Genomic DNA, 25258 nt, shown 5'->3' on the forward strand with positions numbered 1-25258 from the left:
TTTAAAGGTCTAAGAGACTGCCCGCTTTCTGGATGCAGGCAGCTTGTCCACAAAATTGGCGCGGCGGCGGATAATGGTGGTATAGGTTGGAAAAGTCGATGTGATATATGACGCGGCCATGGTACAACAACATGTAAAGTCAAGCATGATGCAGTCATGTCTGCAGTAGAATTCATCTCGACCTTTGCAGGACTTAACCCCATTAAAAGCTATTAAGGGTGCACACCAGTAAATAGCCTACATTGACTTTCTGTACAAACAGGGTCCGGGAAAACGTCATTTTTTTTACTTCAGAGCGACTCAGCTCTTCAAAACTTACTCTTTCTGCAAGTTGAAGGTCAGCTGAAGACATCTAGTCCAGAGAAATCATACGGAGTCCAGCGTTTTTTTTCAGGAAATTGCCCACTAGATCACCCTATATAAAATACAGCTTACGGCGACTCACAAATAGCTTGGTGTTTCTGAAATGTAACACATTTTGAAAGCTTAGCCAAATCTTCATAAAAGGTCGGATCCTGCTCATTTTTCACAGACAATATATTTCCCAGGCCTAAATTAGGATTTAATATGAATCAGGGCCTAATGGTTTGTTTTTAAGCCTTTCCTAATCTATTCTATTCAGTCTTCTTGCACGTTTCCTCGTTTTAAACACTGTAACTTTTCAAAAAGGACATAGGAGATTCCTATTTACCGGTGTGCACTCTAAAGAATTTTTAGGTTTACATGTTTATATAATATATCATAAATTTGGTACAGGTAAACATAATTAGACTGGTTTGGTTACATTTTGAGGGCTTTTTACTATGCAAATAAGCTAATTTACATTGTATCATTTTAGCCTTTTTTGCTATCTACTGCTGATAGCAATGACAAAATTACACACTTAAATAGCTTGCTGCACTGTAACATTTTTACACTTCATTGTTCATTTGCAAATGTTTTTATACACTGAATGATAGAAAAATTGTATTAAAATATTGCTTGAATTCAAAAACAAATATCTGAATCTATTTTCTGTGTATTTTTTTGTTTATTTGTTTACTTATAGAGTGGGGGGGGTGTCCAATGAAGGGACTTGGGCATTTTGTACACATACTTTGAGGAGTCTATTCAAGCTACATTGTTTTTCTTTTATGAATGATATGTCCCTCTTAATAAAATGTATTGATTTTTATCTTGAAAACATGAATACCTAGCACCTTATGATATTGATTGCCCTAATTAGCATAGCCATTGACCAATGACAAGGCTCGATTTTAATAAAGTCCTTGTGGGAACTTCAATTTGGGTATAGATGAAAGCCCAGTTACTGATTACCCATCATCTGTACAAGTTTAATTTCAACTTTATTTATCGATACATGTAATATGGGGCGTCTTGGCCATGGGTGGAAGAAGAAACAAGTTGGTTGGTTCAAAAAAGGAGTGAAATCATGGAGTGCAAATCTGAAATTGGGGGACTCCAAGCCTAAAGAGCTGAAAATAAAAAGGTTAAAGAGACTATCTCACCAGGAATTCCAGAGATCGTTCAAGCTAAATGTTCACAATGAATGGATACCACAAGCATCAGAGCTCCTGGACACTTCAGATGCCAATGTTGCAGTTGGTGCAGTTCTTCGACCCCAAACTCATGAAACTTCTCAGGTTGAAAAAATGCTGCAAGACAAAAAGAAACAGAACCTGTCAGTGGCTATGTAGAAGTACATTTGACTACATGCATAAATGCTATACAAGACTGTGTAACTGAACATAACTTGATAAACCCAAAGTGTGAAGGTCGGCTGATGACACCAGGCAACTTGTTCACCAAATGGGGAGTGAGTGGAATCATCAGGGTGAAATGCGACTCATGTAATTACATATCCAGCAAGCAGAAACTATACCGCGAGCTGTCTAATCCGGGTGTCAGAGGTAGAAAGACTGCCGAGCCAAATAGGAGTCTTGCTGTTGGGCTCATCAACACCAGCATTGCTGCTACAGGTGCTCAGCGTCTTTTAAGTGCAATGAACAAACCAGTACCATGTGCATCGGCCCTGCAGAGTCAACTGAATGAAGTCGGTAGAAAAGTTCGCGAATGTAACGAGGAAAACATGGGCGAGCACAGATTTCAGCTGCAGAACATCCTTGAAAATGGAGGTTTTCCTCGCGACACGCCGATCCCTGCAGAAGCCGACAGACAGTACAACAATCCACTGAGAAACTCGCGTGGCAACACGCCATTCGCTCCAGCCACACAAACTCGCGATGTGCTTGCTGAAAATTTAACGCCTCAGAAAAAATCATTGCTTTCAATCATGAAAACAAACTTTGCAAGATCGGTGAATGTGCTCGACGCAGAGGTGTCGAAGTTGACTGCCCTGGACATGAAGGCTGCACCGCGACATTGTCTGTTGAAGAAAATGCTGGCGACGAAAAGCGCGGCGGTAGGAAGTTGGCATCAATTCTGACCAGTGGCTCACATCCCATTACTGTCGATAAACTGTGCACCGATGCCGATGGCCGGATGGCAGAGGGGTTTGGTGACGAGATGAAATCGAAACAAGGCGTAACAACTGAGCACTACTTAGATACTGTACATCTGAACAGAGCTGTGGCAAAAGCCATATCGCGGGCGCGAATCACTCCGCAACTTGTAACTGAGCATCCGTGCAAATCTAAAGAGCACAGGCAGGCAATCAACAGATTAGCCGACAGCATAGCAGCGCGCCGAGCGCGAGGTAAGGGCCGCAAATCAGAAGTTTGGCAATCGCAAAGATTTGGCGGCTCAGTCAATCACTGCTGCCATACCAGCTCTAATAAAGTGTTACGAGGATAAACACAATCTGTGCAGAAAGTATTCCCTTGTATGTGATGGTGAAAAGTGCGTACATGAATACATACCAAAGTTTGCTCGCGGTGCATACAGGTTTTCACCGAGCGACACCGAAGTGCTGGCCGTCATCTTGAGAAAGCGCATGGGCAAGGAGGCAACGCGCAAAACTCGATATTCTTTAACAACACAGAAAGCAGAGTCTGTCAACCACGCATTTGCCAAGACAAACCCCAAGCACTCGATGACTTGTTCGCGCAACAGGGTCAATCGTGACCACAGTGCGATCCATATGGTAAACAATGCAATTGGAGACTCAATTCTGATAAAAGCAAAAGCTTGCAATGTTCCTCTGGCACCAAATTCACCAGCTCTCTCTACTTTACATCACATGAACAGGCGCCAGTCTTATTTCCGCATCCGCGCAAGCTCTTCTAGATACAGCAGTCGACGTGCAGCTCAACGACGAAACAGATATCACTTGTATGACACTGTGCGTAATGAAAGTTTCTATTTGAAATCACAATTAGATCCAAAGTAACAATGTTGGTGAATTTAGCATCATTTTAAGCTTTACTTTCTTTAAAAACTTTCAAAAATCCCATTATCAAATACCGTATTCGTTCCATTAACTGCCCATGCCCCTATAAGCCCCCAGTGACTTTAAAACAATCAAAGAAACAAACAATGATATTATTAACTGTCAATGCAAATCTGGAACATGGTCCGAAACATATCATGGTGCACTGATGATGATGATGATGGATGGATGGTTGAAAATTTTGGCCATTTTTATTTACGCAAAATATGTAAACAATGTAAAAATAAGCGCCATCCCAATGACTTTGTTAAGCGCCACAGGCGGTTAATGGAAAGAATGCGGTATATTGTACGCCTACTATCTCCCCCAATATACATTGCTTGTGAAATTAGGCCGACATTGAGAGTGGGATTTTTAAATTGTGTTAGAGAAGCACTTGCAGCATAACTAAAGAGCATTTTATAGGCCTACATGCATGTATAAGAGAGTTGCAAAAAAAGTACATCATTTTTCAAATTGTTACTGGATGCAGTGTAGTTGGCTGCAAGTGCTTCACATAGCCACTGAGTGAGACTCTCACCTTCATAAAATACAATGTTTGTACACACCATGTCCCAAGCATTTCTCCTCCTTACGACAGCGATTCCTTCGCAGATTTACATGGTGTGGTTCGTGGGACAGATGTCCGGGGTTGACACAGAGCCTCTGATGACAACGGTGAGAAATTTCGTTCGACAGTTCAGACTCTCTCTTTCTTTTGAAAGCCATGTAAGAAGCTCTGTGTGCACTCACCCAGACACTGTCCCTCCAATTGTCAAATGGACTCTGCCATAACCACATGCATTGGTGCACCCATCCCATTCCCAGCAACCTTTTCCGAACGCATTCTTGTTTTGAATTTGCCGCTCAATCCTCTGTTGCAGATTCTCAAAGAAGAGTGCAGGGACGTTGATTTCCTTGGCCATGTCAATATCTCTATGTGCAAACAAACATTAAAACAAACAAATTGCATATTAAGCATGTAAGCAGAAAATACACGAAGTATATTTAGTCGTCAAAATGCAGGGAACAAATCATTTTTACATGCTTTTGAATAGAGATTTAGGGTTTAGGATTAGGGATTAGGATCAGGATTAGGGTTAGGATTAGGCCAGGGTTAGGATTAGGATTAGGGTTAGGATAAGGTTTTAGGATCAGGGTTGGATTTAGGATCAGGGTTTTATAAGATCGGACGGAACATGTTAAAGCTTACCAAAAATGGTCATGTAATTTTAAGCTTTCCTAATTCCCATGCGATAACAACTTCCAAATCACACAGACGCACCCCTACACATGCTCGGAATACACAAAGGTGGAATTGATTTTCTCAAGCTTTTGCTGTTCTATGCTAGCGCAGCCATGCCTGCTGTGCCAAATTTGGAAGCCTTGCCTTGCAATTGCATGGCATTGCCTGTGTACGATCGGCTCGCATAGAATGACAGATCTGGCACCAAATGATCCCAGGCCAGGATGCCTTATTTGTACACAAAACTTACCTCGATACTACCCCAATAGTAATAAATCACCAGGTTTATATGCTAAACAGCCAAACTATCACCAAATTGATATGCCAGACTGTCCAGACAGTCACTTGTAGCTTAATTTTGAAGAATCTTATCGATAACAGATTTTAAATCACGAAAAGTTCGTGATAGTAGGTCAAAAGGTCAAAATGTACAGGGTGCACACCAGTAAATAGCCTACATTGACTTTCTGTACAAACAGGGTCCGGGAAAACGTCATTTTTTTGACTTCAGAGCGACTCAGCTCTTCAAAACTTACTCTTTCTGCAAGTTGAAGGTCAGCTGAAGACATCTAGTCCAGAGAAATCATACGGAGTCCAGCGTTTTTTTTCAGGAAATTGCCCACTAGATCACCCTATATAAAATACAGCTTACGGCGACTCACAAATAGCTTGGTGTTTCTGAAATGTAACACATTTTGAAAGCTTAGCCAAATCTTCATAAAAGGTCGGATCCTGCTCATTTTTCACAGACAATATATTTCCCAGGCCTAAATTAGGATTTAATATGAATCAGGGCCTAATGGTTTGTTTTTAGCCTTTCCTAATCTATTCTATTCAGTCTTCTTGCACGTTTCCTCGTTTTAAACACTGTAACTTTTCAAAAAGGACATAGGAGATTCCTATTTACTGGTGTGCACTCTTAAACCAAGATAACACTCATTGAAACAGCTCAACTGATTAAATCGGATCTTCTCTGGTTGTGCACAAGTGACTGTTTTCATGTGCGATATCGCAATAAAGCTGGTATTCATAGCTTCAGTTGAGTAACCGATTATAAAGGAAACGAAAGGAAACAATGTTATGTGTGGCTTTGTTCACGAAATCAGACAATGTCGTGCTTTTTGTAAACCAGCATACTTGAAAATGAGCAACATAATGATTTTTGACTTAACACGGTTTGGAAATAATTTCTTCATATTTTTGGTGTTATCTGTCGTTTACATGTCCTTCCTAAAACACAAAAGTACGACCCTCTCCAAACACCTAAATTAGCTAAAAATTTAGGACATGTTACAAAACTATATTGTCTAGAATTTTAGAAGAGTACTTTTAATATTGGCCGGTTATTTTTCACACAGCGACGTTAACTAGGCAATGTACTATTACCTATAACATTAACTAAAACACCAAAGTACGAATATTTCCAAACATCTAAATTAGCTAAAAATTTAGGACATGTTAAAAACTATATTTTCTAGAACTTTAGAAGAGTACTTTTAATATTGGCCGGTTATTTTTCACACAGCGACGTTAACTAGTCATATCCCCATACTGTTAACGTAGGGCTATTTGTAAAGGTCACGCGTCAATGGGAAAGAGCACTGTGTATTGTGTATAGGAAAACGGACAGTAACTGCAGTATGGTCTGTTCGCGTTGTAGTAAAGCTGATAGCTGCTAAGCTTAAGTACGTATTTTGTACATTGTGATAAACGCATGAATGTTTCCAAAACTAGATTTAAACGCTTTTACGGTTTTTCGCAGCGATTCGGTTCTCCATTCGAAATTCATTTCTCAGTTGTAAGTTTACACAATTAGTAACATCGATGGAGACACAGTAACATAAGCAGACTACGGTGATCCGAAGGTCCCAGGTTCAAATCCTGGATGTTCAGAAGTTTTCACTGGCTGTATGTGGACTGGAGAATTGTGTTAAAAATCTCTCTTATATAAGCAGACTACTTGTACATGTATATTTACCCTTGAACCTCAATAGTCTTCTGATTTCTATTCTAGGGCACCCACCATGACCTACTTTGTATGCCTATATATACCTGGTCGCTTAACCCTCACTTCAACACTTGTTTTTTAAAGTTATGCCTTTAAACACAAATTTCAAATATCGAGCATTTTAGATTTGATCACAAAGTGACCAGTTGAGGTGTCGGACTGGCGGTTTAGTTTCTAATAAGGCGATTCTGAAACACGAAACCAGCACTATAAAGTAGTGAACGTAAGTTCAGATGGGGGATAACGCACCTGACCATAATTTTGTTCCCGAAAGACCAATGTTTTTGGACCCCGCAGCCTCGAACACTCCTGAATGTTACCACAACATACTGCTGGAAGAGCCTTAATTTTGATAATTTCAGCTCCTAAAGACTCCTAAATTACCCATCCCTCTTAATTCTGTTCAGGCATTTTTTTTTTTTAAACCAACAAAGACCCTTGATTTCGCAGCTTTAAGCTCTCAAAGACCACTGATAATGCGCCCCGGGTTCAGAACCTTTTTGGATTTTATTCTAAGCGAATATTAAATAGAGACCAATGGCCTTTGGTGTCAATAATTTAATTAGGAACCAAGATTCTTTTGACTGAAATGGTCATTTGAGCGCTATTAAAGTCGTGGTCACAAAAGCAGAAAACGTTTCCATTTTCTTTTTGTAACATTTTTCCCCGTGTGTTTAAAAGGCAGCTGTGTACTCTCAGACATGCATGTAGTAAACGTGCCATAACTTTGTAATTATTAACGCAAGACATATAAAAGTATACATTTTTATAAGGGCAAGACATCAATAAATCTTAATATAAATACAGATTTGGTGTAAAAACAACAATTTTGAAGAAAATCACAAAAAAGTGAGTTTTTGACAATTTTTGTTCGGTACATCATAACAAAAATACACTCTTTCCAAAAAATTTAGTTTTGTTTTTTCTTAATCTTGAGACACCATTCCAAAAACAGTTTTTTTTAGTTTTTTGATATCGGCCTTATTTTTTGAGATATTGACCATATAAGGCATCAAAATGAACTTTTTAAAATTCACAAACGCCTATTTCCACAAAATGATGCCTAAAATCGGAAATAGACCAAAATATAAAAAAATGAGAAAACCGTTTCTTAAGTCGATCGTGCTTTTTATGATGAGCATAATTGCGTACCGATAGATGCTGTATTTATTGAGTTATCGTGTACCTAAATCGTCATTTTACCCAGAAAATGAACATTGAAATAAAGGCCGTTGAAGTTTAAAGTGGTCACATTTTGCACTTTGATCAAAGCTCACAGGAGAATGCGGCAGTTCTCGTTTTTCTGCCTTACATTACGTGAACATCGGGTAAATCCACAGCCCCTTGAGAAGTTTGGACGAAATCTATTCATATCTTGATGTTTAAATCGGGGGAAAGAACTTGAAAAATTCATCATTTTATTAGCTAAAACGGAGCCATTTGACCGCCAGGTTTTTTATGAAATCAGTGCTTCCGTGGTGCTTCCATAAGATGCGCCGCGCATGCAGATAAGCGTTGCGTATGTGTAGCGTATCTGTGCGTTAACAAATTGCGCGTCTACAAAACGCGACGCCTTGTTGCGCGCGTATACCCCGATGGTACAACAAAGATTTTCTTTCCTTTTAAATTGCGGAAACGAGTGTAATAGTGAAATAAAATCCATAAAATAAAGCAGTTGGAGTTAACAAATCTGGATTTTCTTTCCTTGTATTTATAAAAAACATAACAAAGTAAATACATTTCAAAAAAGCTCAATTTCGCATGAAAGAAACAATGTCTAGAGTACACAGCCGCGTTAAAGTTTTTCAGGAGACGATGGGTAATACAAAGGTTATAAAACGTTTTAAGAACAACTTCAAACGCTACCACAAACACGTTTGTAACTGATTTTATTTTAACATTTAAAGTTCTAAATGTTGTACAGAAATATTTCACAGTATAACACTTTGTCAAAATTGTATTATAAAAACATTTCAGTATAGCATTTTTGATAATATACAATACTTAAAAGTACAACCTAAAAGGTACATCTTAAAACCTACCAATTAAAAACCAGAAAATTATACACGAAAGCAGCAAAAATATTTACAACGGATTGTCAAACAAATGAGTTTTTAAAGGTCTAAGAGACTGCCCGCTTTCTGGATGCAGGCAGCTTGTCATGAAAAAATTAGCATTTATCATAAAATCAACGATTTTTTCAGTATAGGAGATAAGCAGCTTTACTAGTACAGGTATGTACTTCCTCAATCTTTGTCAAATACACTCCTTTCATGTAGGGCTGTACATGTAACGTACAGTGGCAATGGAATTGTACATGTCAAAGAAGTACAGGTTTCAGATCCATTGCATACGAAGTTGTGGATGATATTATTTGTTTAAATTAAATGTGGTAACAAGGAAAACATTTATTTGCAGGATAATGTATGGCACCACTCACCAGTGTCGAAAACTGGGGTTACCTTGTGATCTAACTAATCAAGATTTTTGGTGAGTAATTTAACAGCCATTGTCGGTAAGAATGGGACCGAATTGGGACTTTGTGATTCAAGTGCGTCATGGATTTTCTTTAAAAAATAGGATGATACAACATCAGTCCCAGAAACTACCCCAAAAATTTTAGCTTCCTCGCTCATTTCGTATAAAAAAAAAAAATCATTGAAATGTTGGCCTCATAAACATCGTTAAATGGTTTATCAATTAGCAGCCACTAGAAAATTGTGCGCCAACGCTGGCCCAGTGAAAAGAAAACATTTTTGAATCCTTTTATGGGTATCATTACAATGACACAAAAACATGGTTGGGTTACCATTGGCGCGTCGTAATAATCAAGATTAAAATATTAGTGAAAAGCGCCCTCGTGCTGTTTTATGTGGCTTAAACTCATTGCGCCATTAAGCACCCATGAAAAAAGCAAGTTGAAATGAATAAACTAATTATTTAGAATCAAATGCAAATGCAAAATTGATGGGTGCTCGTTGGCGCAAGAAGAAAATGGAGGTCAAAGGTCAAATTTTCTAATTTTGAGCCATTTTCACGCCTCGTTAATTTCATGCGCCAAGGTCGAAGAACAGAAAAAGTGGTGTTCAGTGGTAAACAAACTGTAACTCTACTAAAAGAAGCAGTAAAAAGCTTAGGTCCTGTTGGTTTAGTATTTTTTATGATTTTCTAAATATCATCTTAAGGCAAGTAAACAGTAAATAATATGCCATGCCGTACTATATGCGAACTTTAACTCTCTTCACGCGGGTGTCGACTGCAGACGACAAGTTTCAAATTTTTTTTAGAAATTCAAAAATTTCAGAAATGTAAATTTTCATGACCATATTTGGAATCAGCACGAAAAATGCATTAAAATGAGTACAAACAAGCCTAGTATTGATTCAGTAGTTCTTAAGATAACTCTTGATATTTTGAGAAAATATTTCAAAAGTTGAACTTTTTCCATTGAAGCGCATGGCTAGCACGCAGAGCATTAAGCGTCCTCTACTAGATGTGCCAACAAGTACCCATGGTCTTTTAACTTTAGTTAGTTTATTCAAGTGCTGTTGCTTGCATTTCTGTGGAAATAGGTGTGGGCTCATGTTGGCGCAAGGATATTTTAATGGGTCAAAAGGTCACTTCAAAATCACAAAATGATACTTTTATGTTAGTTTGTGCGACCAATATGCAATCTTCAAGTATCCATTTCTCGATGCGCCAACAAGTACCCATGGTGTTATAACCTCATTTAGTTTATCCAAGTGCTGCTACTTGCGTATCTGTAGGAATATGTTTGGGCTTATGTTGGCGCAATGATATTCTGAGGGTCAAAGGTCAATACAAAAAACTCAAAATATGACAAATTGCATTTTTTGAGTGTTGGTAATTTCAATGACAACAAGATCCCATAATTTTTTCACTACCTATAACCTATGCCAACTCGATTTATTACATTTTTTCATAAAAGTCCTTGGGATAATATTGACAAATGATTGTGAATATTATTTTAAAGAGCCAAATATTACAAGTATATGTGACCAACTTCTGCATTTTTATTTAAAATGCAGAAGTTACAAGGTTAATATTATTATATATATGAAGATCAATATTGCATTTTGACTGCAATGAATCAATATACTTATAACATGTGCAGGCTTATAATATTTTTGAGTTCCTAAATATTGTTGTAAATCCGTCGACCGTGCTTCGCGTCGGTTCTTTAAATATGTTATGACTGTCCAGCAGGTCATGTGCTGTGTTGTGAACATCGGGTAGGGGTTTGACTATGATTTCCATCGTAATGATTAAACGTCTTGTTCAGCCTTTTGATTCAAATTCTCGGATTTTGACAAAACTACAGCACATAAAGGCTTCATTTTTGCAGGGTATTTAGTTTACTGAGATTTCTTAAAGTACATTATAATCGCGTAAAACAGAATTTAGGAGGGTCTCCTCAGCAAATGTTTCAATATGGCTTTAACATCAATGTAGCATTTTACTAAGTAATTGACCGACGTATGTTTGTTTTTATTGAATTCTAGCTTTGTTTAAGCATATGAAGGAACTGTTTGCACCAATAGCCTACTTAATATAACCCCGGGAAGTATCCAAAACTGAAGATGGCCACAGGAGTTAGTTCGAAGGAACTCGAAGAAGGTATTTTTAATACCTAATAATATTAATGATTAATATAAAATTTATTCATTGTGTACGTATTGGTATTGTTTCAACAATTGTAAGGAAGTCGACAATGGGCACAGATTGACAAGTCGTCGTCGATTTCACGTTTGCGTATCAACTCGTCGATCATCAACCTGATTTCACCTGATGGTTGAAATCGTGTACATTTATAAGACAATACCGACCCGTTGTCAACTACATTCCAACGTCATAGTAATATAATTTTTATGGTCGGAATGTCAATATTAGTTGATAGTAAGTTGCAAATAAGGCCGCGCATCGACGTCAATACAACGTCGATTTGACGTTAACGCAAACTAAATCCGACTATACATTACTCAATAGAGGCCATCAGCGTGACGTCATATGCCGCCATCTTGTGGGTACACGCTGTGATGGTCGTTCGATCTCCATGCGTGAACAGCAAAATCACCGCATTGATGCGCGATAACAGCTGCGTGGCAAGCTGCGGCCTGCGCGTAGTGTCCGACAGATCATTTGTACCCATAAGATGGCGAAAGGCTGACGGCCTCTATAGTTAATTCGACGTTGATTTATCACTGCGTGTACCCACTGGAAAAGAACCAATTTCCACCCATTTAAGCAAAGGCAACCTATGTTTCATATGTATTATGTTTCATGTGGTTGCTGACGACATACATCTTTTTCATTATTTTGAACTAAAGATTCAGGGTGACTGTCAGCGTGCCCTTGCTAGCTTGACTTCTTCCTGGTTGCTAATACACTACAACTTAAGCCGAAACCAAAATTATCATTTTTGCTAGCAGCCGTATGTGGCATTTCTTTATACCAATCTTGAGTTCAGAGTTGGCAATGTTAGCATTCCTTCCTCAATAGCTAAAAACCTGGGCATTTATATAGACCCCATTGAAATTGGACAAATTGTTCCAAAGATATGAGCAGTTGAAGGGTTTCCAAAACAATAGAAGGAGAAGAAATTATTTCCTGATTGTTTGACTGTAGCTGGAACTAGTCCAAGGTCTCGAGATCCTTAAGGTGGTATTGGATGCATTTTCTAGAAATTAGAAAATGCTCTGAGCATGTTTTAAACAGATTAATTGAGTAGGGTAAAGTACACTGATCAATATGCCTTTTGTTTGGAGCAAATCGGACATACGGTTTCCATAATAGATCAATTTATATTTTCTTTGTATCCTATTGTTTTTGTCAATAATCAATATAGTTAATGAGCTAACAGGACTGGAAAGGCTCATTAATATGTAATTTTTGCCAATATGTTGCTAAAAATCAATGCATAAATGTTCAGGGTACTTTTATTTTGCATACTTTTGCCCTGAAACTTGGTCAAAGTGTTTCTAATATGTTCTAATGTATTATATAGTGAAGCCGCCCTCTAATTTGCATATTTGCATAATTAATGAGCTAATTTGCATAAATGCTAATTAATTATGCAAATATGCAAATTAGGGGGCGGCTTCACTATATGATACATATGATTATTGATAAAAACAATAAGATACAAAGAAAATATAAAACATGCTTAGAGCACTTTTATAATGCTTCCATAACCACCTTAAGTAAGTCAGTAGCAGTTTTCAGTCAAATCTTTTAAAGCGTTCCCCATAAATGTGTGCCAAATATCGCTTGGTCAAAAATTGCTTACACCATGTTTTGGCTTGCCAGTCTCGTCCAAACCAAATAATTATTACAACCTCCCACAAATTCCCACTACACAGGGATCTTGGTGTTTGAATCTTTCTTGGGTACCCATATGTTCATGGTGCGATAGATGGTGAGTGATTATGAAAAATATGCAATTTGAGGAAACCAAATAATTTATTTCATATGGTTACTTACATTCTTTTACTTTCTATCATTATTTAATAGATATCAAGGTTGTCCTGGTGCACGACGGAGATTCGAAAATTGTCCATTTTGACATTACTTCAAGCTTTCAGCATTTGGCATTGGATGATCATCCCGGATATTTTGGTAGGTAGGCAGATATAATCTCTGATAACAACAACAACAACAACAACAACAAAACAACAACACCACCACCAACAACAAGAAAACAATTCATCGCAAACCCAGACATACGTTGGTAGGGAGCATGGTTAGCTCTGCTTTTCTGCCAGTGAATCTGTTCTCATTTCCATTGCCATTCGTATTCAAAAGTCACATTCATACTTTTTATTGGACGGCAAATATTAAATGCAAATCGAATCAATTATATTTGCTTTTTGTTCAATCAACATTCGTTAATGAAAGAGACCGAATGATGACTACTTGTTGCATCGAATTTTTACTGTCGAGATACTAAGCGGGCCTTATTGCTTACTTTCTGCCCTCCCATAAAGAAAGCCAGTCCCTGCTTTCCCAGAAACACACAACGTTTTACAGAAGGTTTAAATGCCGGGTTACATAAAAGGTAAAAAAAGTTTTAATAACATGAAATATTTTGACAAAATATTTTGAAATAACATTAAAAAAAAAAAGAAACACACAACGTTTTACAGAAGGTTTAAATGCCGGGTTACATAAAAGGTAAAAAAAGTTTTAATAACATGAAATATTTTGACAAAATATTTTGAAATAACATTAAAAAAAAAAGTACTTATGATCTTTATAAAAGCCGACATTTAAATGTTATTAAGGGCTGGGGTATGAACGTTTGGACAGTATTTATTTTGGGAGATTAGAGCACATCAGACATATCGAATTGCATTCTGAATACGAAGAATGTCATTCTGATATCAAATAATTTTGAAATTCGCAATTTAATACACATTTTATGGCAAATCATTAAAATTGATATTTTGATATTTAACAGTACTTGAAGTAAACTTTATAAATCTGATGATTTATACTTAAAGTGTATGTAGGTGGGATAAAAGCCGACGATCAATTGAAAATGTTGACCTTTCGTATTGAAGATATGGATTTTTTCCCAAAACACCAAACAAAAATAAGGTCTTTTGGGAAAAAATCCATATCTTCAATATGAAAGGTCAAAATTTTCAATTGACCGTCGGCTTTTCCTCCTGCTACATACACTTTAAGAATATATCATTAGATTTATATAATTTACTTCGAGGACTGTTATATATCAAAATTTGAAAAATATCAAATTTTTATAATTTGTCATAAAATTTGTATTATATTGTAATTTTAAAAAAATGAAAATTATTTCATATCAGAAAGACATGCTTCGTATTCAGAATGCAATTCGATAGGTCTGAGGTGCTCTCATGTCACAAAAAAAATACTGTCGAAACGCAATAAACGCTCATTTTAGATCCCTTAAAACGTTTATTTTTAAGAACATTTTTATTTTATTTTGTTGATTATCAGCATATTTTGTTTACTTTGGTCGAGTATCGAGTAGACTTATTCAAAGGCTGTCTTTCAATCCATATTACACTACTTCGCCGTCTGGTTGACTATATATTCAAAACTAATATAGAGAGTTACAGTTACCCTACTCTGAAACACCCTACAATGAGTACAATGAAGTAAATGTGGCACAGTATTTCGCAAACTCTCATCTCTGCTTCGAAACTTATTTCCTACAAAGTCACATATCTCATATCAGAACTCAGTATTTGCTATGATAATTATTTACATTATTATACACATAATGAAATATGATTCAAGTTTGAAACTTGATCTAAACACAAGAAAGATATCGCTATCTCTTGGAATGGTTACTTCATCTGTAAACAGCGAGGCTGAGACTGAGATGTTGAATATATATTAATAGTTTAACTATTTAAAGTGTCAATCACATAATTCTTCCAGGAAAATGCTTTTAAAACACTTTTACCGTTATTTTGTAAACAAACACTGATAAATGGGGGACACAGATCGAATTGGTAATTTTTCCGTTACGAAGGCGCACAGCAAAACGAACGTACGCGGCAGCTTTGCGACACACTATTTTTGGGGTCAAAAGTTCACCAAATTAACCAATCATTTGATCAACCCCAAAATAGTCTGGTTCCGAATAATTTTTGTGAAAGATAATATAGAGTGAAATCATATACTCCTAAGCTGTGAACTATCTTTCAACTGTATTTCTATCGTTTCCAATTACTTTAATTGTTCAGCGCTTCCAATTAACGCTCTATATTTACATAACGCAATGAAGGCATAACTACGAAGACCCAGATAGGACGTGGTAAAAAAATGTATCATGTACGTACGTGATAATATTACGTACGTACGTGATAATATTACGTATGTATGTACGTAATAATGTACGTAATAATATTACGTAATAATATTACGTAATAATATTACGTAATAATATTACGTAATAATATTACGTAATAATATTACGTAATAATATACGTACGTACGTGATAATTATCACGTACGTACGCAATAATTATCACGTACATACGTAATATTATTACGTACGTACGTAATATTATCACGTACGTACGTGATATATATTTTTTTACCATGTCCTATCTGGGTCTTCGTACATAACATACTAGTGTAGCTCTTGATATTTTACATTTTTATGACCACCTTTGAAAAATCCATTTTCTTAAGTCTTTGAATAAATTCATCAGGTCTGTAGTTTATCCATAACATAACGAATTTCATCGCATCAATACCATTAAGAACTTTGACACAGGGAATGATGCTCTGAGTTTTGCCGAATCAATTTAAAACAGGACTTCAAATCAGCAACACTGCTAATGATTGATGAAACGTCCAGAAACGTAAAATTCTTAATATTCTGAAAAATCTAGTCAAAATTCTCAAGTGTTAAAGCAAGAATCTTGTTTCTCTTAATTAGAACTCCCCATCACAGTACAAATCAAGTCGGATGCAAGAGATGCACCAGTTGCTGAATACATCAATAAAATACCGGAAATGGTGGCAAAGAATCAGACGGTCAGGCAGAGACTAGTTAAGATGTTTCAAGATTTGGGAACAATTTTGCTTCGTCTGGAGAAAAAAACAGATGAAGACATGTTGCAGTTGACGGTTCGATGCACAGAAGTGGAAACTCTCCACAGGCTGCGAGGATTTTGCTTCCCAAATATATATAAAAAGCATTCGTTGTCAGAAAGACTAAAAGATATATTGGATTTTGAAGCAGCGCCAGGAAAGATATCATTTCCTTTGGTTTACAAGCAGACTACTGATGATAAACCATTTGTGACAGGGATGATCGAATTAACCAAACTTGGTAAGTAATAGGTCTGTCACACTACGACGGACTGGATCAACGTACATCACCGAATACAAAAATATTTTATTCGGTGGGAAAATCACCAGTCCGGCAGAAGATTCGGTGGGATTTTGGGTCCGATTTCCGTTCGTCTCTCTATGCGTTGTGGCCGCTAATAATCCTGCAGGCGTCTTATATCCGATCGTTCAACGTCCGACAAATGACCGGATTTCGGGGTCCGATCCACGTTCGTTTCTCTATGCGTTGTGGCCGCTAATAATCCTGTAGGCGTCTTATATTCGATCGTTCAACGTCCGACAAATGACCGGATTTGGGGGTCAACGTCCGACAAATGTGCGGATTTGGGGTCCGATTCCCGTTCGTCTCTCTATGCGTTGTGGCCGCTAATAATCCTGCAGGCGTTTTATATTCAATCGTTCAACGTCCGACAAATGACCGGCGAATCCGTGGCATGTGGCACCAACAGGGACGTCCACCCTATCAGAAAAGTGGGGGGGGGGGGAGGAGAGGGTGTTTGAGAGGGTTTTTGACCCCTTAGAGGCAGTGACGTAGCAAGCACTTTTTCAGAGGGTGAACAAAGTGGGGAAAGACAAGTGTTAAGGGGGAAAACTTTGACGAAAATGGTCAAATATTGGCTAATAAGTACAAAAGGGCTACAAATCTGATATATCAGGGCAACCAGCGTCCGGGGGCAATAGAGGTGAGAAACCTTTGCACAATGAAGGCCCAATTGAAGCCATTTGTCATTTTTTGGATCAATTTTAGCACTATTATTGGGTACTATTTTAGTTTGAAACAGCCGCAAATTGGTGAAACGAAAGCTTAATTGAAGCCATTGAAAGGTTTTCACCATTATCATGATTATTGTATAATATAAACAATTGTTTTAAAAATAACACGTGAATGTCCATAGCAGAAGCAAAAAAGGAAGACTTGTCCATTTTTCAAAATGAAGGTCCAATTGAAGCCATTTGCATGGGGACTGTAGGGCCTATTTACATTATTAGGCATAGGCCTATTGTGTAAAAATTGTGCATCATTATTAAACAAAAAACAAAGAAGGCCCGAACTGAATTTGCAAAATTTAAAATGTTACACTGATCCACTGACACTTAGATATAAGACTTCAGACTCGTAATTTCAGGTAAAGCATGCATGGATTGATATGTTAAAGTCAGTAATAGACCTAAGTCCGTCTTAAATACTGACTTTGGTGACAAAATGTCACGGGCCCTATACATATCGACGGGCCGGCAGTAATTTTCACAGGCTTTTGGGCCAAGGAACCACATTTAAGCACTGTCTATAATAATCACAGGCCTATACTTAGGCTTACCTATATACTATCCTGGGCCTACTCAATAACGTACAATTTAACCTTTTCCATGTTTTCTCTTCTTTTTTCTTTCTTGTCAATCACTAAAACTGGTAGGAATTTGATATTGCGTCCTCTATCCTTCAGAAAGAGCCCCTCCCCCAATACTACTTACATGCATAGGCCTACTAAATTACGTACACTTTAACTTTTTCTCTTCTCTTCTCTCTTCAATTTTTCTCACTTTCTTTTCTTTTTTCTCTCCTTTCCCCCTTTTTTCTACTTGTCAGTCACTAAAGTACTGGGTGAAATTTGATATTGCGTCACACACCCTTCAGAAAGTCCCCCCCGTGATCGATGCACATGTTCGCCATAGGCCTACATCCGGCACAAGCGCCTGCGAAACCTTGCAAATACCTGCGGTATATAAACGAAAGAATAACGAACAAACCCAGGGTATATATACAGAACAGTACGAACACACATCGGACAACTTCCGAACATGTGTATTCGAGCACACTCCGTTTCAAGTTTTGTGCATGCACAAAACTTGAAACGTATTGTCGACGGACTAAACAAACATCACCTAACACGAAACGCATTTGGCGGATAATACCAGGACGTATGAAGAACATAAAACGAACATTGACGAACACTAACGGATTTGCTAAAATACCATCCGTTTCTTATACGGAAGACCGATCCGGTGTAGTGTGACACTAACACGGTCTGGGTCAACGTACATCACCGAATGCAAAAATATGCTATCCGGTGGTGAAGGCCTCACAGGAACGTATTTGCAACGAACACGGGCCGAGTGCAACGAACAAAGAACGAACATGAACGAAAGGAGAGCGAACAAACTCCGGCAATATGCAGCACCATACGAACACACATCGGATAAATACCGAACATGTGTATTCGGTACACTCCGTTTCAAGTTTTGTGCATGCACAAAACTTGCCGACGGACTTAACGAACATCACCTAACACGAAACGCATTTGGCGAATGATAGCAGGACATAAAAAGAACATAAAACGATCATTGACGAACAACAACGGATTTACTAAAATACCATCCGTTTCTTGTACGGAAGACCTATTCGGTGTAGTGTGACAGGCGCATTATGGGGAAACTAAATAATACATGTCCGTAATTGGATGTGACTAAAATCATTTAACAATTATTGTTGTGGTAAACTTGGTGATACTAATATTGCTCGGAATTAGTTTGTTTAACTTGAAAATATCACCCTGGAAAAATTTGTAAATGGACAAAGGCCTGTTTATCTGAAAACGCCGGGTAGAATGGCAGAAGGTGCATATGTTGTTGGTGCCAATCGCGCCATGGAGCTCAACGATATCCTTAAAAGCTCAAACGACATAGAGGTAGCTTTAGAGTAAGTATAAATAAATAATAATATGTTGTTAGATGTTTAGATTTCCCTTAGATATCCATTATATATTTTACACTCTAAATATATATTACTCAAACTGAATAAAACAAACTGAGCCTGATAAAATATTTGCTTAATTTTTGCGGCGTTCTCTTTTTTATTTTGAATTTTTGTATATATCTAAGAAAGGAAACGAGATGAAACAAGGCAAAGAGAGGCTATGGAAAAGAAGAAACGAGATGAAACAAGGCAAAGAGGGACTGATGAAAAGAGGAAACAAGATGAAATAAAACAAAAAGAACAAAAAATGTTGATGTTGTCGAAATTAAAGCAGGGAAGGCAAATAGAAGAAATGCAACATCTTGGTATATATGACGATTACGTTAAATGTCATGAAATGCTACTGACAGTCGGCAAGCATCTTGTTCCAGTTGTTATGGAATTCATTCATACGAAGACTTATAATAAGCGCCATAAACTAGACCTCAAAGACTTTGTACGACACTTCAAATGCACGACACCATCAACATGTCAGGAATTAGAAGGCAAACCTGCCGTATCGAACATGTCGAAGGGATTGTGTCGTAAATGCGTTGAGTGGGCAGAGCTAGCAGCTCCTGTTCTGTATCCAACTGGAGATCACATCCCTTGGATAAAAGTAGATACTGTAATACGGCACAGAAGCATGAGAGAGCTACTGAGTGACGATGATGCAGCCAATATTCTCGCCATCTTACAGGAATTACACTCCTCCTATGAAAATTTCAGTCCACTTTTAAGGATTAGTTCCGATGATCTGCATAAGGTATAATTATAAGAGAGACATATTGTACATGTATAATGCTCTATCTGCCTGTCTCAACAATAGCCAACAATATTTCTATTTGATGGCAGTATCAAACATCTAACAGTTGTAGACCCATGTAGTTTTTTGCATAGTATGCCGGGATTGTATGTCGATGTTGACCTTAGCTTTAGGCCACCCGAGCTATAAGCCTATAATAGATTAAAATTGGTAATTTATTTATTCAACTTTCTCAAACAATGTTAAATTTGCTTTTATTCCATCGTACAAGCTTTATTTGTTCCAAAATTTACCTTTTTATTTCTATTTTTGACGTAAAAGAGCTCGATGCAAAACTAATGCCGGCTCAGGAGGTTTCGCGTAGCACGAGAGCATGATTGTCGGTCGTTTTGACGGTAATTTAAGCTGGCAAATCATACATTTTCAACTTTGAACTATTAATAAACTGTACGCTATGAATACGCACACAGCGAAAATACAAATTTGCTTGGTTTGGGTTGCAGTTTTAAAACCTTCCAAATTTCTCTTTACAACTCCTAATAGCTATTTTTTTTTATAAATAACTACAAGAAAGGCTTTCAACATTCCATATATCGTCGGCCGTATCACATAGTGACGTATTTGCAAAATACGCGTTTCGCGAAAATCGAATTTGAAAATATAGCGATTTTCATTTGCTGCATACACTTGATTAAAACATTATTGTCGATTAAAACCTGGTTAAAAGCAATGCAAATATACCATATTTTAAATGTAATTCACTTATCACTATCAGAGCATAACTTTTTCGCAAAAAATCAATATTAGATAAAATACATCACTATGTGAAAAGGACTAATGACAATTTCGCCATTCAAATGACAAATACGTCGTGTAAATACGTCACTGTGTGAAACAGTTGCGCAAATACGCCACTATGTGAAAAGGACAAAACAACAAGTTTACCCTGCAGTGACAAAGTCGCACAAATTCGTCGCGCAAATACGTCACTATGTGAAACAGCAAATTATTCCAATTGCAGATACGACATACTGGGCTTGCGCAGTATAGATGATCGGCAAATACGTCGTTATGTGATACAGACATTTCAAGGCTTTGCAAATACGACATAATTTTAATTAAAGGAGGATTTCGTGATCCTAGTATCCTCTTTTATGACATTTTTCAGTAGATATTCACGAAAAAAGCTTATCCCCAAAATTTCATTTGATTCCGATTTTGCGTTTGCGAGTTATGCATGATTAAGTGTATTACACTGCTCCAAAGGCCACTGTGTGTAATTTCGTTCTGGTGCACCAGAACGAAATTCAAATTTGACGATATTTTTGCTAAACGAAATAATCTGTAGATAAACATTATGTAGCCAGAGGTTTCTAGTGGTATAATAATCTCAACTTTTTTTTGAAAAAAGTGGGGGATGAGGCTGTGGATCACGAAATGCCCCTTTAATATCTTACTATTTTTTTTTATGAAGGTACGTTTCTTGATTATTTTAAAATTATTTTGCGAGACAAAAACTCCCCAGAAAATTTGCCATTTTCATTTGTTTTCAAAGGTTGTTTTGACCTTGTTTTTTACCCCATAACTTCCCTCATTTAACAAAGCCCTTCCCTCCTTCCAATCCGTTAAAAAAAGCTTATTCCCAAAATTTCATTTGATTCCGATTTTGCGTTTGCGAGTTATGCATGATTAAGTGTATTACACTGCTCCATAGGCCACTGTGTGTAATTTCGTTCTGGTGCACCAGAACGAAATTCAAATTTGACGATATTTTTACTAAACGAAATAATCTGTAGATAAACATTATGTAGCCAGAGGTTTCCAGTGGTATTGTTACGAGTTGTACTTGACTCAAGGCCAAAATCACCTTTTACCCGAACTCACACGAATGCACAACACAAATACACTGTTTGATTTTAAGCTAACAAATCTAAGTCTTTAATTGAAAATAGAGTATGCTTGGTACATATAACAACAATTACAATAAAATCACACAATCAGTTTTATTATATCGGTACTTAACCAGCGGTCTTCTTGTTGGTGATTCTAGAGTTCTTGCAATGTTCTGGACGACTGCTGTAATATATCCTTATTCACTTGTTCTGCGAAAATCAGCGAAGTCCATCGTACACTTGCATTTATAAATCCTTGCACATAAAATCCTCATACGAAAATGATGATGCTTCCTCCAATCTCCTTTGCGCTGCTATCTCCACAAATATATCTCCGTGCGCTGCTTTCTCCACGAATGTATCTCCTTGCGCTGCTTTCTCCAAAAATGGTGTTTCTTTCACCATTCTCTCTTTCTCCAGGGAACAGGTTTCTTTAACACAGCTCCGCTGTTTTTTGACAGATGCGTGGCCTTCACAAACCCAGCAAACTCCAGCAATTTGACAGAAGAACTTGTAATCCTTTGATGAGGAAGAGCACTTTTGTGTGCTCGCTGTCTTCTTCGTTGCTGTATTAAAATTAGCTCAATTATTGGCTATATAAACTGGTTAAAATGTACTTCTTTTTTTGAAGCACGAAGACCATCACACACATGTGGAGTTTTCAATCTCCCATGGCATTCTGTAAAGTCCCACAAAAGCCTCCAGCTTTTTATATCAGTACTCATGCAAAAAATCCCATCATCTATTAATAAACCATTACTTCAATCACATTTTCACAACATTGCTGCAATCTTGGGATTTCCCAATATTAATTATACACATTCACCTTTCACATTACATCACTTCCTGGGGTGTTTTCCTGATGGTGCAATAATGAACTGGGGCTTTCCAAGTTCCAAACATAGCTCTGACTTTGTTTACAATAATTTGGGGGAATTCCAAAACGACTTTCCACACCATTATCTTGCACGTACAAGGGGTTTCCCATCTCATGAAATACTTTCAGCTTGTAAACAAAGTTAAATAATTAAATTAAATCAAATTACTCAGGGCACATCACACCCTCCCCCTTAAAAGAAGAAAGTTCGAATGTAATGAAAACTTTCTTAAATGTTTTCTTCTTTTACATCAACTTCAACATATTATCAACTTTGAGTATTTAACTCATCATACACAGTGATTACTTGTCACACACAACTTCCCTTTTAAAGGAAATTTTTGTTTATCAGCCCTTTTTATGCAATTCTGGACAGGGCATCAGCCATTACATTGTCTTTTCCCTTAATATGTTTGATGTCCAGATTGTACTCTTGCAAGGTCAAACTCCACCTCACCAGTCTTTGGTTTTTGTTCTTCATCCTGTTGATGAAGGTGAGGGATTGTGATCTGTGAAAACAAGCACAGGGTATACTGCGGTACCCAAATACACATCAAAATGTAGCAATGCTAATAGCAATGCTAGACACTCCTTCTCAATTGTGGAGTAATTTCTCTGGTGCTTGTTGAATTTCCTTGAAAAGTAACAAATGGGGTGATCTATTTGATCTTCACCCTCTTGCATCACAACACCTCCACAGCCTATGTCACTGGCATCAACAGTCAACTTGAACTGCTTCTGAAAATCAGGTGCAGTAAGCACTGGTGAACTCATGAGTATCGATTTGACTTTGTGAAAAGCATTTTCACACTGTTCTGACCAAATGAATTTTGCATCTTTCTTCAACAAATCAGTCAAAGGACTTGCTATCTCTGAAAAGTTTGGACAGAACTTTCTATAATAGCCAACCATTCCTAGAAATCTCATGAGTGCCTTCTTGTTTACAGGTGTGGGGTATTGCTCTATTGCTTCAACTTTGGCTTTGATAGGTTTCACCTGACCTTGACCTACAACATATCCTAAGTATGTGACTGTGGCATGGCAAAACTCACTTTTACCAGATTGACTGTCAACTGTACTTCAGACAGCTTCTCAAACAATTGATGGAGTTGTTCCATGTGTTGTTCCCAAGTTTGACTGTAAACAATCAAATCATCTACATACGCTTCACATCCCTCTATGTCTGCCACAATTTGGTTCACCATTCTCTGAAATGTTGCTGGGGCGTTTTTCAACCCGAATGGCATAACTTTGTATTGGTAAAGACCAAATGGTGTACAAAAAGCAGAAATCTCTTTGGCACGGTCTGTGAGCGGAACCTGCCAGTACCCTTTCAAAAGATCAAATTTGCTAACAAATTTTGCATTCCCAATTTTGTCAATGCAGTCATCAATTCTTGGAATTGGGTACGAGTCTGTCTTTGAATGAACATTTGCAGCTCTCATGTCTGCGACCAATCGGTATGAACCATCAGGCTTGGGAACAAGTATACACGGTGAACTCCATTCACTACTACTTGGTTCTATGATATCATTGTCTAGCATATAATTGATCTCATTTTTGAGATGTTCCATTTTCAATGGATTGACTCTATAAGGATGCTGCTTGATTGGTTTTGTATCACCAACATCTACATCATGAAATGCAGCATTTGTTCTACTTGGCGTATCAGGAAATATATTGTCAAATTTGTGAATCAAATTTGCAATTTGACTTTGTTGATCTTGAGAAAGATGACCTAACTTTGAGTCCAAATTAGTGAGCACATCAGAATTGTTCAATTTTACATTATACTCTTTGTGCTCCAGCTCTTTATCCTGGTCAAATGTGACATCAGAATTGTCATCTTTACTCTTGTCTACATTGGCGATTTTGTCTACATCGGCATGTTTGTCTACATTATCAGCATGTTTTACTGTACACACAGGTTTTGGAATGCCACTGTCACTTCTTTCAACATACTCTTTGAGCATATTTATGTGGCATAACTGCCTGCTCTTGCGTCTACCAGGAGTCTTGATAATATAATCTACTTCACCCACTTTTGACTCTACCTCACATGGGCCATGATATCTGGCTTGTAATGGGTGTCCTGGAATTGGAAACAGTACTAGAACTTTGTCACCTGGTTTGAACACTCTCTCTCTTTGGCATGTTTATCATACCACTGTTTCATTTTGGCCTGACCCTGTTTCAAGTTTTCTTTGGCGATATCAGTTACTCTGTTAAGCCTATGCTTAAAATTGGAGACATAATCCAACAGATTGATATCTGATTTCTCATTGAGCCACTTTTCTTTCAACAACTTAAAGGGTCCGCGTACTGTGTGTCCAAACACTAACTCAAAAGGACTAAATCCCAAAGTTTCCTGAACAGCTTCCCTAGCAGCAAACAACAACAAGTGTACTCCCTCATCCCAGTCCCTCTGAAATTCCAAACAGTATGTTCTGATCATGTTTTTCAATGTTTGGTGGAAC

The 25258-nt window shown here is 37.4% G+C and overlaps 1 protein-coding gene and 1 long non-coding RNA gene across 2 annotated transcripts; one reads left to right on the plus strand and one right to left on the minus strand.

Annotated features, from left to right (window-relative positions):
- Positions 1 to 239: 239 nt before the first annotated feature.
- LOC140138800 (uncharacterized) lies at positions 240 to 4148 on the minus strand. Its single transcript, XR_011857065.1, has 3 exons — positions 3930 to 4148; positions 1509 to 1655; positions 240 to 461 (listed from the first exon to the last, which is right to left on the minus strand). It is a non-coding gene; the product is annotated as an uncharacterized lncRNA (long non-coding RNA).
- A 4713-nt stretch (positions 4149 to 8861) lies between these two features.
- LOC140139218 (uncharacterized) lies at positions 8862 to 16500 on the plus strand. The gene is made up of 4 exons (XM_072160997.1): positions 8862 to 9132; positions 11166 to 11280; positions 13174 to 13278; positions 16097 to 16500. Exons 2-4 carry the CDS (start codon positions 11244 to 11246, stop codon positions 16498 to 16500), a joined length of 546 nt encoding a protein of 181 aa, XP_072017098.1. The 5' UTR covers positions 8862 to 9132; positions 11166 to 11243.
- The last annotated feature ends 8758 nt before the right edge of the window (positions 16501 to 25258 follow it).

Source organism: Amphiura filiformis, chromosome 18 (assembly GCF_039555335.1).
Source record: "Amphiura filiformis chromosome 18, Afil_fr2py, whole genome shotgun sequence".
Taxonomy (NCBI): Eukaryota; Metazoa; Echinodermata; class Ophiuroidea; order Amphilepidida; family Amphiuridae; genus Amphiura; species Amphiura filiformis.

Coding starts and splice junctions, on each gene's coding strand:
- LOC140139218 (XM_072160997.1), top strand. CDS start 11,244: ATGGCCACAGGAGTTAGTTCGAAGGAACTCGAAGAAG. Junction 11,281..13,173: donor TTCGAAGGAACTCGAAGAAG/GTATTTTTAATA, acceptor ATTATTTAATAG/ATATCAAGGTTGTCCTGGTG. Junction 13,279..16,096: donor TGATCATCCCGGATATTTTG/GTAGGTAGGCAG, acceptor TCTCTTAATTAG/AACTCCCCATCACAGTACAA.